The sequence below is a fragment of the Notothenia coriiceps genome, unplaced genomic scaffold (assembly GCF_000735185.1).
Source record: "Notothenia coriiceps isolate Sejong01 unplaced genomic scaffold, NC01 NC01_scaffold00026422, whole genome shotgun sequence".
NCBI lineage: Eukaryota > Metazoa > Chordata > Actinopteri > Perciformes > Nototheniidae > Notothenia > Notothenia coriiceps.
The window spans coordinates 863,105-876,819 of NW_011359123.1; the positions used below are offsets into that span (position 1 = coordinate 863,105).

The 13,715-nt window shown below is 40.8% G+C and overlaps 2 protein-coding genes across 2 annotated transcripts in view; both read right to left on the minus strand.

The window, feature by feature from the left end:
- drp2 (dystrophin related protein 2) overlaps window positions 1-4,224 on the minus strand; it is a 132,294-nt gene extending 128,070 nt beyond the window's left edge. The window contains exon 1 of the mRNA XM_010784573.1: window positions 4,037-4,224. The gene's annotated coding sequence lies outside the window, so the exon portion shown is untranslated. The remainder of the gene's footprint in view (window positions 1-4,036) is intronic.
- A 612-nt stretch (window positions 4,225-4,836) lies between these two features.
- cenpi (centromere protein I) overlaps window positions 4,837-13,715 on the minus strand; it is a 16,016-nt gene continuing 7,137 nt past the window's right edge. The window contains exons 9-17 of the mRNA XM_010784586.1: window positions 13,590-13,710; window positions 12,488-12,579; window positions 12,228-12,345; window positions 11,824-11,888; window positions 11,534-11,643; window positions 10,502-10,637; window positions 10,074-10,198; window positions 9,113-9,161; window positions 4,837-6,045 (exon numbers count right to left, since the gene is read on the minus strand). Coding sequence (XP_010782888.1) covers window positions 5,749-6,045; window positions 9,113-9,161; window positions 10,074-10,198; window positions 10,502-10,637; window positions 11,534-11,643; window positions 11,824-11,888; window positions 12,228-12,345; window positions 12,488-12,579; window positions 13,590-13,710 — 1,113 coding nt within the window. The 3' untranslated portion in view covers window positions 4,837-5,748. The remainder of the gene's footprint in view (window positions 6,046-9,112; window positions 9,162-10,073; window positions 10,199-10,501; window positions 10,638-11,533; window positions 11,644-11,823; window positions 11,889-12,227; window positions 12,346-12,487; window positions 12,580-13,589; window positions 13,711-13,715) is intronic.

Below are 13,715 nucleotides of genomic sequence, written 5' to 3' on the forward strand. Positions count from 1 at the left end.
TTAACTCGCGTAGTGGAAAGTTTTATTTTGTAAAATCGACCTTGTGTTGAATTGATTTATTTATACTCGATTAATTACATTAGATGTTTTGTGGTTTTTATTGTTATTTATGTAATTTGATTTACACTTTTTATGACTTTTAAGCGAAGGGTGTGTGTCATACAGGTATACAGAGGAGAATCCCCAGGAGATGATAGTTTTTTTTTCATTATCAAACTACTGTAAGTATGTTGGCGTAGCCCACGCTGAACAGAGAACGGTGGTAACGGTAGTAAAGTTTAGTCTAATGGGTAATTTAATGAAATAACAAAGTTACATTGTGCCTTCAATTTGTTGGAGTCTACGAGAGAAATAAGATCTTGTCTTGGTTCAATAACTTTGTTATCTTGGCTATCTCCAATTTTAAGTCATAAAGGAGCACTGTGTCAACCGTCTGCAATGACTCGGACGGTGAGTGCAAAAGTTGAAGCAGAGACTATTTTGTTCTGGTACTGACTTAGGTAGTTAGGTCGATTTTTCATATATCCGAGATTTATTTATTCTAGCCTTTCGCCGAGGTCCAGCTGGTTTCTCACGGGGCACCTACATAGCTCGGGTCGTGAGCATATTTTCCTGGTGTTGGCCCCCGCATTTGGTGACAATGGGACTAGATGTTATAGACCTACAGAAATGGGGACAAACGTTTGGGGGTCACCCTCAGTAACCCGTATTTTTTTTTTTTCTTTTTTTTTTTTTTTTTTTTATTCTATTCGGTGGTTATTTTTTTCCGTTAGATCTGTAAAATTACATTGTAGACCGTAACAAAAGACCCGAATCCAGATGTATCAAAAACGATCACCACTTCCCAACTAGGGATTATGAGTTTTGCAAAGTTCCGGTCCTCGCAAAAGAGTACCAAACAAAAGTAGAGGAGAGACTCTTAGGATTTGTACATAAACCTTAATCGCGTAGATAAAATACGTACATCACCGACGCCCTTCGGTTAGACACAATTCCTACAGAGCCGGAGCAAAAAGTAGAACAAGGTGGCGGTAAAAAAAAACATTAGTCCTCTGTCAACTAGACTGTTTTACAGTTAGGGGGACAATGTCAGACGGGGCCCAGAAGTATCTGAGGATTAGTTCTGCGACATCTCTTGAATGTTGGGATGGTTGGATCGACGTACGGTAATGTGCGATCAGAGCGACTGCTTCTCAAAAGAAATACAATGTTGGTGTGCTTGCACTGACCGCATCCAGCCCTACGACAATAAAGGACTTTCGTGCGCACTAGTACTTATTAGTAAGACAACAGTAGATACAAGACGATGGTGTCTCTTTCGTCATTACTCAAATGTACAGCACTGAGTCCTTCCCTGTTGGCAATGTGACAAATGTCCTTAATTAATCGCTGGGTTTATTTAAGTCAATCAGGGCACAGCTGCAGCCGATAGGGCACCGGGAAGGTCTATGGTTTTTTACCAGTATCAGGGCTGAGTTCAGCAAACATTTCAACACCTTTTGCTTTATTGTTCTTGCCAAGGTGAAGCTAATAAATACCACAAAAACGTTGATGCCTTGTCTGGACAATGGACTCATTACCAACTCATGATCTGCGTAAGATCCACTATACCTGGTGCCTCAGTGGCCTTTTGAAGTTTTATTGTTGTTGACAAATAGCCACTACACTGTGCATACTTGTATTCCAAAGGGATACCAGAGTTACTAGAAGTACTGGAGCTTAGCAAAGGAAGTAGAGAAGTCTCAAGTTATCTAAAAGCCATGGATAAACCCTTCAAATTGTCAGCAAGAGTGGCTATCTACAGTGCTGAAATTATTGGATAAATGGTTTAAATGTTAGCTATGTTCGTAATAAACCGTTGAAAAGGTCATGTTAAATTAAAGAGCTAAAGTATAAAAAGTCTAACTAGTTACTTCAGTATAAATAGCTGAATAAGAAAGCTGAAGTTGAGGATGGGTCAAATGCCCATTATCTGCACAAATGCAAACTTGACCAAACCAGCCTAACGATTAAAAAAATGGTGTAACATTACTCTTTAATGAAATAAAAATAAAAATACTAATAAATAGTTAAATTAGTTAAATGACACAAACAAAAAAAAGAAATTCAAATCAAACATGTAAAACACAGTTGTTGTGAATAAAGAGGTCATTTTAGTTCCTCTGTAAGCTACATAAGATGATAAGGTTAAACAGCCTTTCCATTATCTGATACGAGAGACAGTGACACTGTCCTCTTAAGGATAAATAAAAGGACATTGAAATTGGATGATGTTTTGAGATTTAATCTGTATTCTCCAAATCATAGCTGGAGGGAGATTGTGGAAAATGTATAACATAAAACATGACCAGGAGGCATGTAGATGTTGAGAGGCAGTGACAATAGAACATCCTTGTAATCCTTTTAGCCTCTTTCACAATTATAGCTCACTACAGTGTGAAGCCCCAAGAAACACAGCGTCCTTCGAACAAAACTAGTCACAAAGAGCAACACATGATATTAGCCATTATTAAACCCATATGTTTGGAAAATATGCCTATTTTCTTTACATTTTCAGATGTTTTGCAGCGGTCTTTGAGATTGAAAGACATGCAATCCTATCATCACATCAAATTGAATGCCTGAAGAAAAAGTGGATATACTGTGCTAGGCTTTTGGATTCTGAGGGAAATTATCTTTTAGCGTAGGTACTGCAGGATAACAGTCCATGAAAATGACTTGGAGCTATTTTAAATAAATGCCGGATGATAACAGTGAAACGTCCTGCCCAATGACAACACGGAATTCGTTTCAGAGGAAAATCTATGTGAGGCAGGATGTCGCTCCATGCCCATTTGGAAAGGAAAGATATTTCACCTTCGTCACCTTTAAAACACAAACAAAATAAACCATTTAAAGCTTCCGGAGATCTTCAAATCCATTCTGAAATGAGCCATGAACACCAAGATTTACGAAGCTTTTATGATCAAAGATGAAAGAAATACAAAACTAGTGCTGGAGACAGAGAAATGCTTTTGATGTCCAATCCCAAGATTATTACCTTTTTTATGAAGGGCATTTCTGTGCATGTGATTGAGTGATTCTTCAAAATGAACATAAAGTCAACGTCGGACAAATGTACAAGTCACAAGTATAATTTAAGAATATATTTGTATCCAATGTCAACATGAGGGACATCTACATATTTGTAGTATGATAAAAAATATGAGCACAATTGCTTTGAATATAGGCAGCCAAGTTTACAAACACATACACAAACTTTAATAGGTGTTAACACCTGTCAATCACATTAAGAGTGCTCACATCATGTCTTTTTTATACTTTATCATTTACATTTCAAATATATGCTACTATTTCTGTCACATCCAGATAAAAAGGATTACTCCGCCCTACAATAACATCCCCAAATTATCCCACACTGTGTTGCTTCGTCCCGGGGCTTTCGTAAAAACAGTCTCGGGGCTTAAGACGCACACCGTGTAATTGTAACCATAATTACTCGCGACATCCAGAGTTCAAATCCGGCTCAACACCTCAGTCTGCCATCACACGTCAGTCTCCACCCACACGAACTAATGTGGCACAAAATACCTAAAATGTTCGCTTTTTCTCCAAAAATGTTGACTTTGTGGGGGAAACTTACAGAGAATGATCGGGCAGGCTTTTCTCCCCTCATCTTGGCTCCATAAAACAAGCGCACAGGGGCGCACACTTAGATAAAATCAGTGTCGGTACTCGTACTTCATTTGGTCCGCACTTAGTGGATAGACAAACAGTGTGTCACACAGGCTGTAGTTATTCTGAAGCTCATCCGGCAAACACCATCCATCACACGGATGCTGCTACCAAACTGTGACCGGGACGATGCACACAGTATACGAACTACAGCCAATGTGTGCCTCAACATGCACAGGAGTGAGCCAAAGGCGGTTAAAGAAGCACATTGTTACACTCCATTCACTGATGGTGAGAGTAACCGGCTCCTATCTAAACATATTTCATGCAGTAAAACACTCACATAAATGAACAATGTTACCTTTCTCTCCCCGGGGCGAGGATTTGGCTCGGGTCGGACTGGCTCAGCTCAGTTGGATGTGCTGGAGCAGAGGCTGAAATAAGCTACTCCCGTGGATGCAGGCACTGGAGAAAGTGAGGAGAGCAGCGGCAGCAGCGCGGTACCGGCGGCTGTCTGACATCAGCAAGCTGCTTACTCACACCAGCCACCATCAGAGGGGATCATTTGAATCTCAATACATAATCTTCACCCCACAAAGAAAGGGTCGGGATGAAATACTATCCGGAAAACTTCCGAGGCTCCGGTGCGTTATGAGCGCTGCAGGAGGGAGGCTCTGAAGTCACTGCTCAGGGGAGGGAGGGCATCAAAAAAAAAATGTGGGGATGAGATTCAGCTCAGGGTTGAGAGCACATTTTGAAACACATTTTTTTTGACACCTCTGGAAACTTCAAGCCTATAAGGATAAATTAACCTAGAGTGTATTCTTTGGGCATGTTCTTACTGTGGTATGAAGCATACAGACGTAAGAAATATTAACCCTTTCTAGTGTGGAGGATTTCTGTAAGATTATAAAAAAGGACATAATTTAACTTACCCTTTTTGAGATTGGAATGGAATCATCTGAAATAGCTTGAAGGTGGGTTGCTTGAATGAAACCAACATTTAAAGATGTAACTATGGGCTCTTTAAAAAATATATTAAATGTCACTTTCTTACATAACATAAACACATCAATTAATTAATCAAAAAACTAATAGATAGTGGATTAACGGAGGTATTGATTGGTTGCAGACCTTTAGTGACTTTTGTTTTTTATTTTTGCCACATTGCAAATCACTTTGTGTACCTGGCAAACTGATTTCAAATCAGAGTTATCGCAAGTAGCCGAGGAACCTTTAACCATCCAGGTGGGTTTCTTAATTAAAACAAAATGCTGTTTCCAGGTGGCAGCGCGTCTGACCGAAGAATACATAAGAATACTTACCTATGTTACACACACTCAAGCAACTGATGCCTTTCAAAAGAGCAACAATTTAGGTTTTACATGAGGACACAAGACCAAGACATTTGTAAACTGTGAAATGCTGCAATATTAATGTTAAGAGACAACAGATTTTATTAGCTTCTAAAGTAAAAGTATTACACTTGTTTATTTTCAACAAGGTGCAAGAGTCAGGTTTAGCACACGACAAGCTGTACAAGAATAAAATATAAAAAAACAAGCTAAAACAATAATCCTTTGCTGGTTAAAGATCAGTGCCGACATTGAACAAAGAATGACTGTTTGTAACACGAAGAAAGAAAATGGAAAAATAATAATTTAAAGTCGTGTTACTCTTTAGCATCTTGTCTTCATGTAGATGCACCAGTTGTCTAGTTTCATAAAGTGTGGATATTTATGGATATGAATATTACCAATGATCCAACCTTTCAGGTTATATTATTTGCAACAAACATACCATCTTCCATGTTTAATGTGTATACACTGACTTCAAACCTAGTACTGACACATCATCTGGCTAATGGCCGCCAGGGCTTTGTAGTCTATTATTACCAACTGGACAGCATTGTCAGTAAAAATACAAAACAAACACAGATACATATATGTACATAAACACTTTGCCAGAAGTAGCTTGTTTGAAGAGAAGATTATATTTACAAGTCTTTTAAAAAATATGGGTAAGTTGCGAGTGGTTGTTCTTCCTCTCCTTTGAGTTGAGTATCTTCCTCTGCTATGTGGACAGGCCGTCGCCGTCGCCCTGCCCGTTGCCCTGCCCGTCGCCCTGCCCGTTGCCCTGCCCGTTGCCGTTGTCCTGGCCGTTGTGCTGGCCGTTGCCCTGGCCGTTGCCCTGGCCGTTGCCCTGGCCGTTGTGCTGGCCGTTGCCCTGGCCCTGGCCATTGCCCTGCCCGTTGCCCTGCCCTGCCCTGATGTTGCTCTGAACAAAGAGTTTAAGGCCGTCATAACCCTGGCTGAACAAATACTCCAGGTACCAGCTCCATGGCTTGGAATGCTGAAACAGAAAAAGACACAGTCACAACCGAGACATCTGATGCTTTCTATGATCAAAGCAACCTCTGTTAACCTGTTAAGCCCTGAGCCTGTTTTTCAGATTTCAGGCTCGAAAATGACATTCCCAGAACAAATGACTATATCTTCACTTCTAAAAAGGGGTAAATTCATAATATTTTTTCTCAAAGCAATGATAAACCTGTGAGTTGGGTGTAGAAGAGTCAGAATCAATATAGATGTTTTTATGTTAAAGTAAATTCATATTGAACATAGTAAAAAATTATAAAAACATTACTTATAGTGAAAACCACCCTTGAATGATGGGATAGCAGACTAAAAGCTTTAGGAATCCAAACTACAACATATAATAAGTACCCTGTATCAAGATTGATGCAAAACAAGTGACATTGGACCTTTTTAGAGAGATTTAGAAAAAAGAATTTGGGTGTATTTGCCATATCTCTGGAACCCATGGCCGATTTTGGTGATTGACACCTATTTTTAACCGTTAGAGCCAATAGAATCGAGGGGAAGATCCTAAATCCATCTAAACATTACCATTGGTGAATGAGAGTGATGCGCAGCCAGCACAACCAAAACAGGAAGCTGGGTTACAGCTCTCATACACTCTATATGAAAACTCAGTTTATTGACATACAGTGGGGCAAAAAAGTATTTAGTCAGCCACCAATTTTGCAAGTTCTCCCACTTAAAAATATGAGAGAGGCCTGTAATTTTCATGCTAGGTATACCTCAACTAAGAGAGACAAAATGAGAAGAAAAAAATCCAGAAAATCACATTGTCTGATTTTTAAAGAATTTATTTGCAAATTATGGTGGAAAATAAGTATTTGGTCCCCTACAAACAAACAAGATTTCTGGCTCTCACAGACCTGTAACTTCTTCTTTATGAGCCTCCTCTGTCCTCCACTTGTTAACTGTATTAATGTCACCTGTTTGAACTCGTTATCAGTATAAAAGACACCTGTCCACAATCTCAAACAGTCATACTCCAAACTCCACTATGGCCAAGACCAAAGAGCTGTCAAAGGACACCAGAAACAAAATTGTAGACCTGCACCAGGCTGGGAAGACTGAATCTGCAATAGGTAAGCAGCTTGGTGTGAAGAAATCAACTGTGGGAGCAATTATTAGAAAATGGAAGACATACAACACCACTGATAATCTCCCTCGATCTGGGGCTCCACGCAAGATCTCACCCCGTGGGTCAAAATGATGCACAAGAACGGTGAGCAAAAATCACAGAACCAACACGGGGGGACCTAGTCAATGACCTGCAGAGAGCTGGACCAAAGTAACCAAAGGCTAACCATCAGTAACACACTACGCGCCAGGGACCAATCCTGCCGTGCCAGACGTGTCCCCCCTGCTTAAGTTAGTACATGCTGGAGGAATGGGCCAAAATGCCAGCACAGTGTGTGAAAACCTTGTGAAGACTTACAGAGAAAACGTTTGACCTCTGTCATTGCCAACAAGGGTATATAACAAAGTAATTGAGATAACTTTTGTTATTGACCAAATACTTATTTTCCCACCATATTTTGCAAATAAATTCTTTAAAATCAGACGATGTGGGTTTTCTGGATTTTTTTTTCTCTCATTTTGTCTCTCCATAGTTGAGGTATCACCTAGGTGAAAATTACAGGCCTCTCTCATCTTTTTAAGTGGAGAAACTTGCACAATTGGTGGCTGACTAAATACTTTTTTTCCCCACTGTACATATGATGATGGATTATCAGTAATCATTGCAAAGTGAGACAGAGACATTGATTTAACCTTCAGCAGCGTTTTTTTATCGTTTTAATTAATGCCATTGAACACAACTTTTGATCAGAAAACAGCAAAAGGTTAAAAGACGTATTAGCCGTTTTGCTCCATAAAGTGAATTGGTGGTTGTCTTTGCTGGCTTTTGCTGCCGCGAGTCTCGGTCGCACAGTGATGATACTATAACATTGGAATCTGTTGGAATCTCACCAGCTTTTCATATGATATCCTATTTGAGCAGATCCGATAAAGTAAATAACATAATCTACTACCGTGATTTATGGGTGCCGAAGTGCCGTAGCACTCTTTTCGCTTTAGTGCNCATTTTTTTTTTCAATTCTTTTTTTTTCTCTTCTTGCTTGTCAGTCATCCACACCAATCAGAAGTGCTGTGCTCCACATGTACCAGCCATTGTTAACCAATCAGAAGTGGCCCATGATAAGAAGGTGATAGACAGATTGATCCAATCACCTGCCAAGTATTTTTGAAAGTGCCTGCCCTTTCCAAATGGCTTCCAATGGAGCGTTCCTAGATGGTTTGGTGAAACAAACCGTCTGAGTCAGGTTAGTAATGCTCCATCACATGTTCTACATCTATTACAGGGTGAATCTTAAACTGAAGCTTGACTTTAAAGCAACCCAACGGGAAAGTTTCATGTAAGTTTAGTTCTTTCACTTGTAGCTCGGGCTGCGGGGGTGCTAGAGACGGGAGCACGTTGATACGACCTTCCTAGCCGGAGATATGGCCGCATTTTACAATAAACTGCCGTTGGGTCGCTTAAAAACAAATATCGCAAATCGAATCGCAAAATCTGTCAGAAAAATCGCAATTACATTTTTTCCCAAAATCGTGCAGTCCTAGTGTGGACCAGGACAAAGTGCAACAGAAACACATAAAAATACCTTTACATGCATTAAAACAGGTAGTGCGTTATGGAATTGGTTATCTCACGGTGCCTTCGTGAAACCTTTTCATACGGCGTAAAAGCCGCAAACGACTAACGTTAGACTGGGCTACGGGACTTTCACTTAACACATCGTTTCTGACCGTACACTCGTCATAGAGCTGATACAGGTTTGTGGTGTTTTCTCGGGATGTAGCGACTTTTCCACGACAGTTCGTGCTCAACACCTGCTTTTGCCGCACATCTGTCGTCCTAAACCCGAAATATTTCCATACAACCAAAGTGCTGCTTTTCTTCAGGACTAAATTGTCCAATGGACCAAAACTTGCTGTACCACAAACCACATCATGTTTCATTTTCAGACATACATTGCAAGAAGATAGGAGGTTTTTCTTACCTCTGTGAGATTTTCTTGACTCTTGGCTGATGTCAAGTTCACCTTGTACCTGAACAAAAAAAACAGAATCATGAAAAACCAGTGACCTCTGTGAATATTAATGCAACACAGTTTGTTCTCAATAGGCTGTCAAAATATAGAAAATACAATTATACTCCAATTGTACTTTGCCATGGCATTTTTTCGCTCAGCTTTGACAGAATTACTGAAGCCGCCCTGGAGTGTAGTCAATTAACCGACACTGTAAGGATTTGTGTTATTAAAGCCTGAAGTTACAAATGGTGCTTGAGTTCTACATAAAAAGGGAGAAGAGGGCGTAAGTGCATTGCTTCTTAGACTCTCGTTATCATAAATCATGCATGAAGATATACGTACAATTTATCCATTTGATTCCAGGTCTTTTCCGTCATAAAACATGCATCAACATATGCCATACTATATTAAGGGGGTTGCTAGTGTATGCTTCGGGGCAAGTTGTAGCGGAAGTCTCTTTAGCATATGGAGTCAATCCCTGAAATGTTCAGGAACATTTGCTGCGAGGGGTCATGGTTGAATGGGAGAGGGAATTGATGTTTAGGGAATCTGTACAACCAATTTCCAATCTCAAGGCCAAATAACACTTCAGGGATAACACTGATACATCTGTGAGATTAAAGGAACAGGCTTTGAAGGGGTTATGACCGTTTGACAGTAGGGCTGTACCCGAATATTCAAAAATCAGAATATCCGTTCGTTGGAGTACTATTCGGGTTTCAATTTCGTTATTCACGAAACAAAAACGATTTGGATTTTATGGCAGTTGGCCACCATATGCTGCACAATCTATTCTAACCTTTTTATAGCATGTGTAACAAAACATTTTCCTGTATGTGGTGAATGTCTGAATAGGGAGAATTATTAGGAGGTGCGTAAGAAGTTATCGTAGTAATGAACCGGGAACTGTGTGTGAAAGAGTCTCCACCTGTACATGATGAAGGCCAGTCTGTCCACGCTAACGGGGTCAGTAGCAAACAGCGCTGGGTAAAAAACTCCAGGTGGGGGCATCATCACAAGGGGGAGCCCATACTTCAGAAACGTGTCACACACCTGGGGGAGGAGAGAAATATAGTTTAAAAACACACTCTTGGCATCCTTTTTCCAAATGATTGCTATGTTGGTGTTGCACATAAAGCAGGAACTACAGTTTATTCCCCTGCAACATCTCTGCCCCTTAAACAGGTTCACGTGAAAACGGGCATCTCGTGTCAAACTCTGCATATACATCTTTCTGGACAGTGAAACTCAAACATCCTAGTTTTAAAATGGTACCACTTAAGCACAAACACCGGTTGCATTGTGGCTTTAAAAAAGGCACACCGCAGGTAAAAGCATCAGCATCTGTTCATGTACCATGGTATAGAAGTCGAGGATGAAGCTGAGGAGGAGAGAGTGGCATCCTTCTAGCTGCAGGCCAATAGAGGCAAGCCGACCCACAAAGTCAACGAGCTCCATCACTGAATCCTTGAACCCCGACAGAGTCATGTTGCTGTGACAGAGGGCAGAGCAGAGAGTCAGACATGCAATTTGAGCAGAATGAAGTGAAAGCTGTGCTGGCAGTCAGCTGATTTACCCTTGGAACTCTACACTTACATTTAATCAGTGACTCAGTTCTCTGTGAGAACAGGAGAAAGCTCCCAAATCAAGTATTACAATACAAAGGACACACTGAATCAAGAGTGATGTTGGGAAAGTGTTCGGATATACACCATTAATTATTCCTACCTCTAATCAGTGAGTCGTACTCTGGCAAAATACCAGAGGTGAGTTTGGAAATGGCAGAAGGGCTGTGCAATTAATCGTATTTTAATCTCGATTACGATTTTGGCTTGCAACGATTATGAAAACAACGTAATCTAAATAAAACGATTATTTTTTTAATTGTTTCTTTTTATTGTTTTTTTAGTTGAATTATACTTAAAGTTCAGGGTAATCAACTGTTAAAAACATACTGTTCACATTTCTTTTTCAATAAATGGATAATCGTTTTTAATAATCGTGATATCAATTATTGACCAAAATAATCGATATTATGATTTTTGCCATGATCGCACAGCCATAGTTTCAGTCGTGATTTTATCTGGTAGAGTAGAAAATGTGACATAATGCTTGTCTAGACAAAAATGGGTACATAAACCTGAACACCTACAAAAAGGAGTGTTTTGCTTTTATTACACTAAACCACAGTAAATAAAACTAACCTCAATAGTTGTATAGCATCTGTGAGGACGGATTAGGTGTGATAATGCATTTCTTGGCTCTCCAGTAGAGGCTAAACAAGCTATAACCCTAATGCTCTGAAGTAAATACACAAAGTGTTTTATGTCTATTACTTGTTTATGCTCGGGGCATAAATAAGAAGCGGGAAGTAGATATGAGACTCACATGGAGGTGTGGCTGTTGAGGCTGATGTCCAAGTCGTCTTCCAGAGCGTACACCGAGTGCCAGATCAGCCACTTCAACAGCATGTTGTTCAAACACTCGATCAGTCCACACTGCACACACATGGAGAGGAACAGCATTAAGCTTACAGTTGTTTTACCACAGGCTAATAAAGGACCCATCATGAAAAATACAAGACAAACAGTGTCTTTTCCATTTGATTTACAGGCTTAGATATTTCTAGCACAGTAGCAGGAGTATACACTTGTTGTGCCTCAGGGAGGAAAACCCACCTTGAAAAACACGGATGATGTGAAGAAGAGCTGCTTGAGGGGCTCGAACAGAAGCCGTCCCATTTCTGAAACAGGGAGATACAAGGTTACAGTTGTACCAGCTGCTATAACTCAATGCAATTCCTAAGAAATGGCACAAATATCATGGCCTTGCCAACGTAGAATCTTTTATTCAAGTGGAGGGCAATGCAGGATTGTGTTTTGACATTAGACACAGAATAGTTCACCAACACTTCATTTTCACATAGCTAGGTAAGTATGCTGCACTGCACTAAGGTTTCCATTATCCAACTTCCTTGCATTGAACACTAGTTCATGGACTCTGTATTCTAAACATAATTAGGGACAACAAAACAGTGTGGAAACCAGGCAATAATGTGAAGAAGATCACATGGAAAACTCACGAGAACTTGGAACAACCGGAATGTTGCTTAGTAGGCCGAGGATCTGTGGGCGGAGGAGGGAACCATCCCAAACATTGAGAAATTTGTAGAGAAAAGCCTCGGAACTGGAAAACCCCTCCTGGTGGAAATGTGACGGTGAAACATTGTGAAATCATTGCTTGATGTTTTACAGTGCAGCGTCAGCTTCATGAGGGTGCAGGATAATGAATATTGAATGACAGGTGTGGGGTAACTATCAGGCCCTAAAATGTGAGACTCACCTGGAGAAAGTGTTCTGTGAACAGCAACTTGTCCAAAAACTGCATAGATTCTTCTGAATTCTGGGAGGCTCCATCGCCACAGAACAAAAATTCTAAACAAAGACAGCAAGATAAAGTGTTTTTAGTAGGGATGCTCGATCGCCAATTTTGGAGCCGATCACCGGAATCAGTATCGGCCGATCCGATCGAGTGGGCGGGGCCTATGGGGATCTTACATTTAAAGTGATGTTTAAAACCCAAGTTAATTGGGCTCAGTTAATGGGGCTCATTCACTGGCGCTTCCACAAACAACAACCAACATAATTATTACATTCAAATGAAGTACATTATTCAAGTTTACATTAACTTTGGATAATAACACAGGAGAAATGACGGGAGCCTCTCTCTCTTTTCCTCTCTCTCTCTCCTGACAGCCTGTCAGTAACTCACACAGCTCACTGATCCAGTAATGAGTGACCCGACAGTGAAGAATTAATATATTTATAACTAGTTTAGCTAGTTCAAGAGGTAGATAAAATAGCAATGCGTGTTAGGTCTAACTCTTAGTGTGTGTTTTGCTCCGCTCACCGCTCCGTCACAGCGGGTGGAGCTGCAGGATTTCTGCTTCACACACGTTGCATACCGCTATTTTATTGTCATTTTCGGACACCTTAAAATACTGCCAGACCGGTGAAGCCATTTTGGCTTGTTTTGCCGCGCACAGAGAAAAGTGTCATGTATTTTACGTCATGTGATCGGCTCTCACAATCGGCCTTTATATAGAGCACTGATCGATCGGCAGAGAGTGAATATCGGCCGATATCGATCGGCGGCCCATCGGAGCATCCCTAGTTTTTAGTATGGAAAAAGACAAGGGGATTGAAATAAACATCAGAGGAATACATACTTGACGTGCATTCACTTCGTAAAGCACCCCAGTCTCTGTTTAAACTCTTTTAAACCACCCTCTGACAGAATCCTTTTGTCATCTAGGTAATGCGTTTTGGTTCAACTCGAGGTTAGCTTGGCTTTGGACGAATCTTCCTGAGAGAAGACGTCCCAACAAGTCTGGTAGTTGCTCGCTAACCCCAGCCCGCCCTCCCACATCCCCGCTCCCCCTTACCTTCGTGGAGAGCGTAGCCGAGCCAGAAGTTGAGGCGTAGCAGAGCAGACTCATCCTGAACACAGTCCAGGTACTGCAGAGCCAGACGGGAGCCCAGCAGAGAGCCCATCTGAGCGGGCAGCTGGT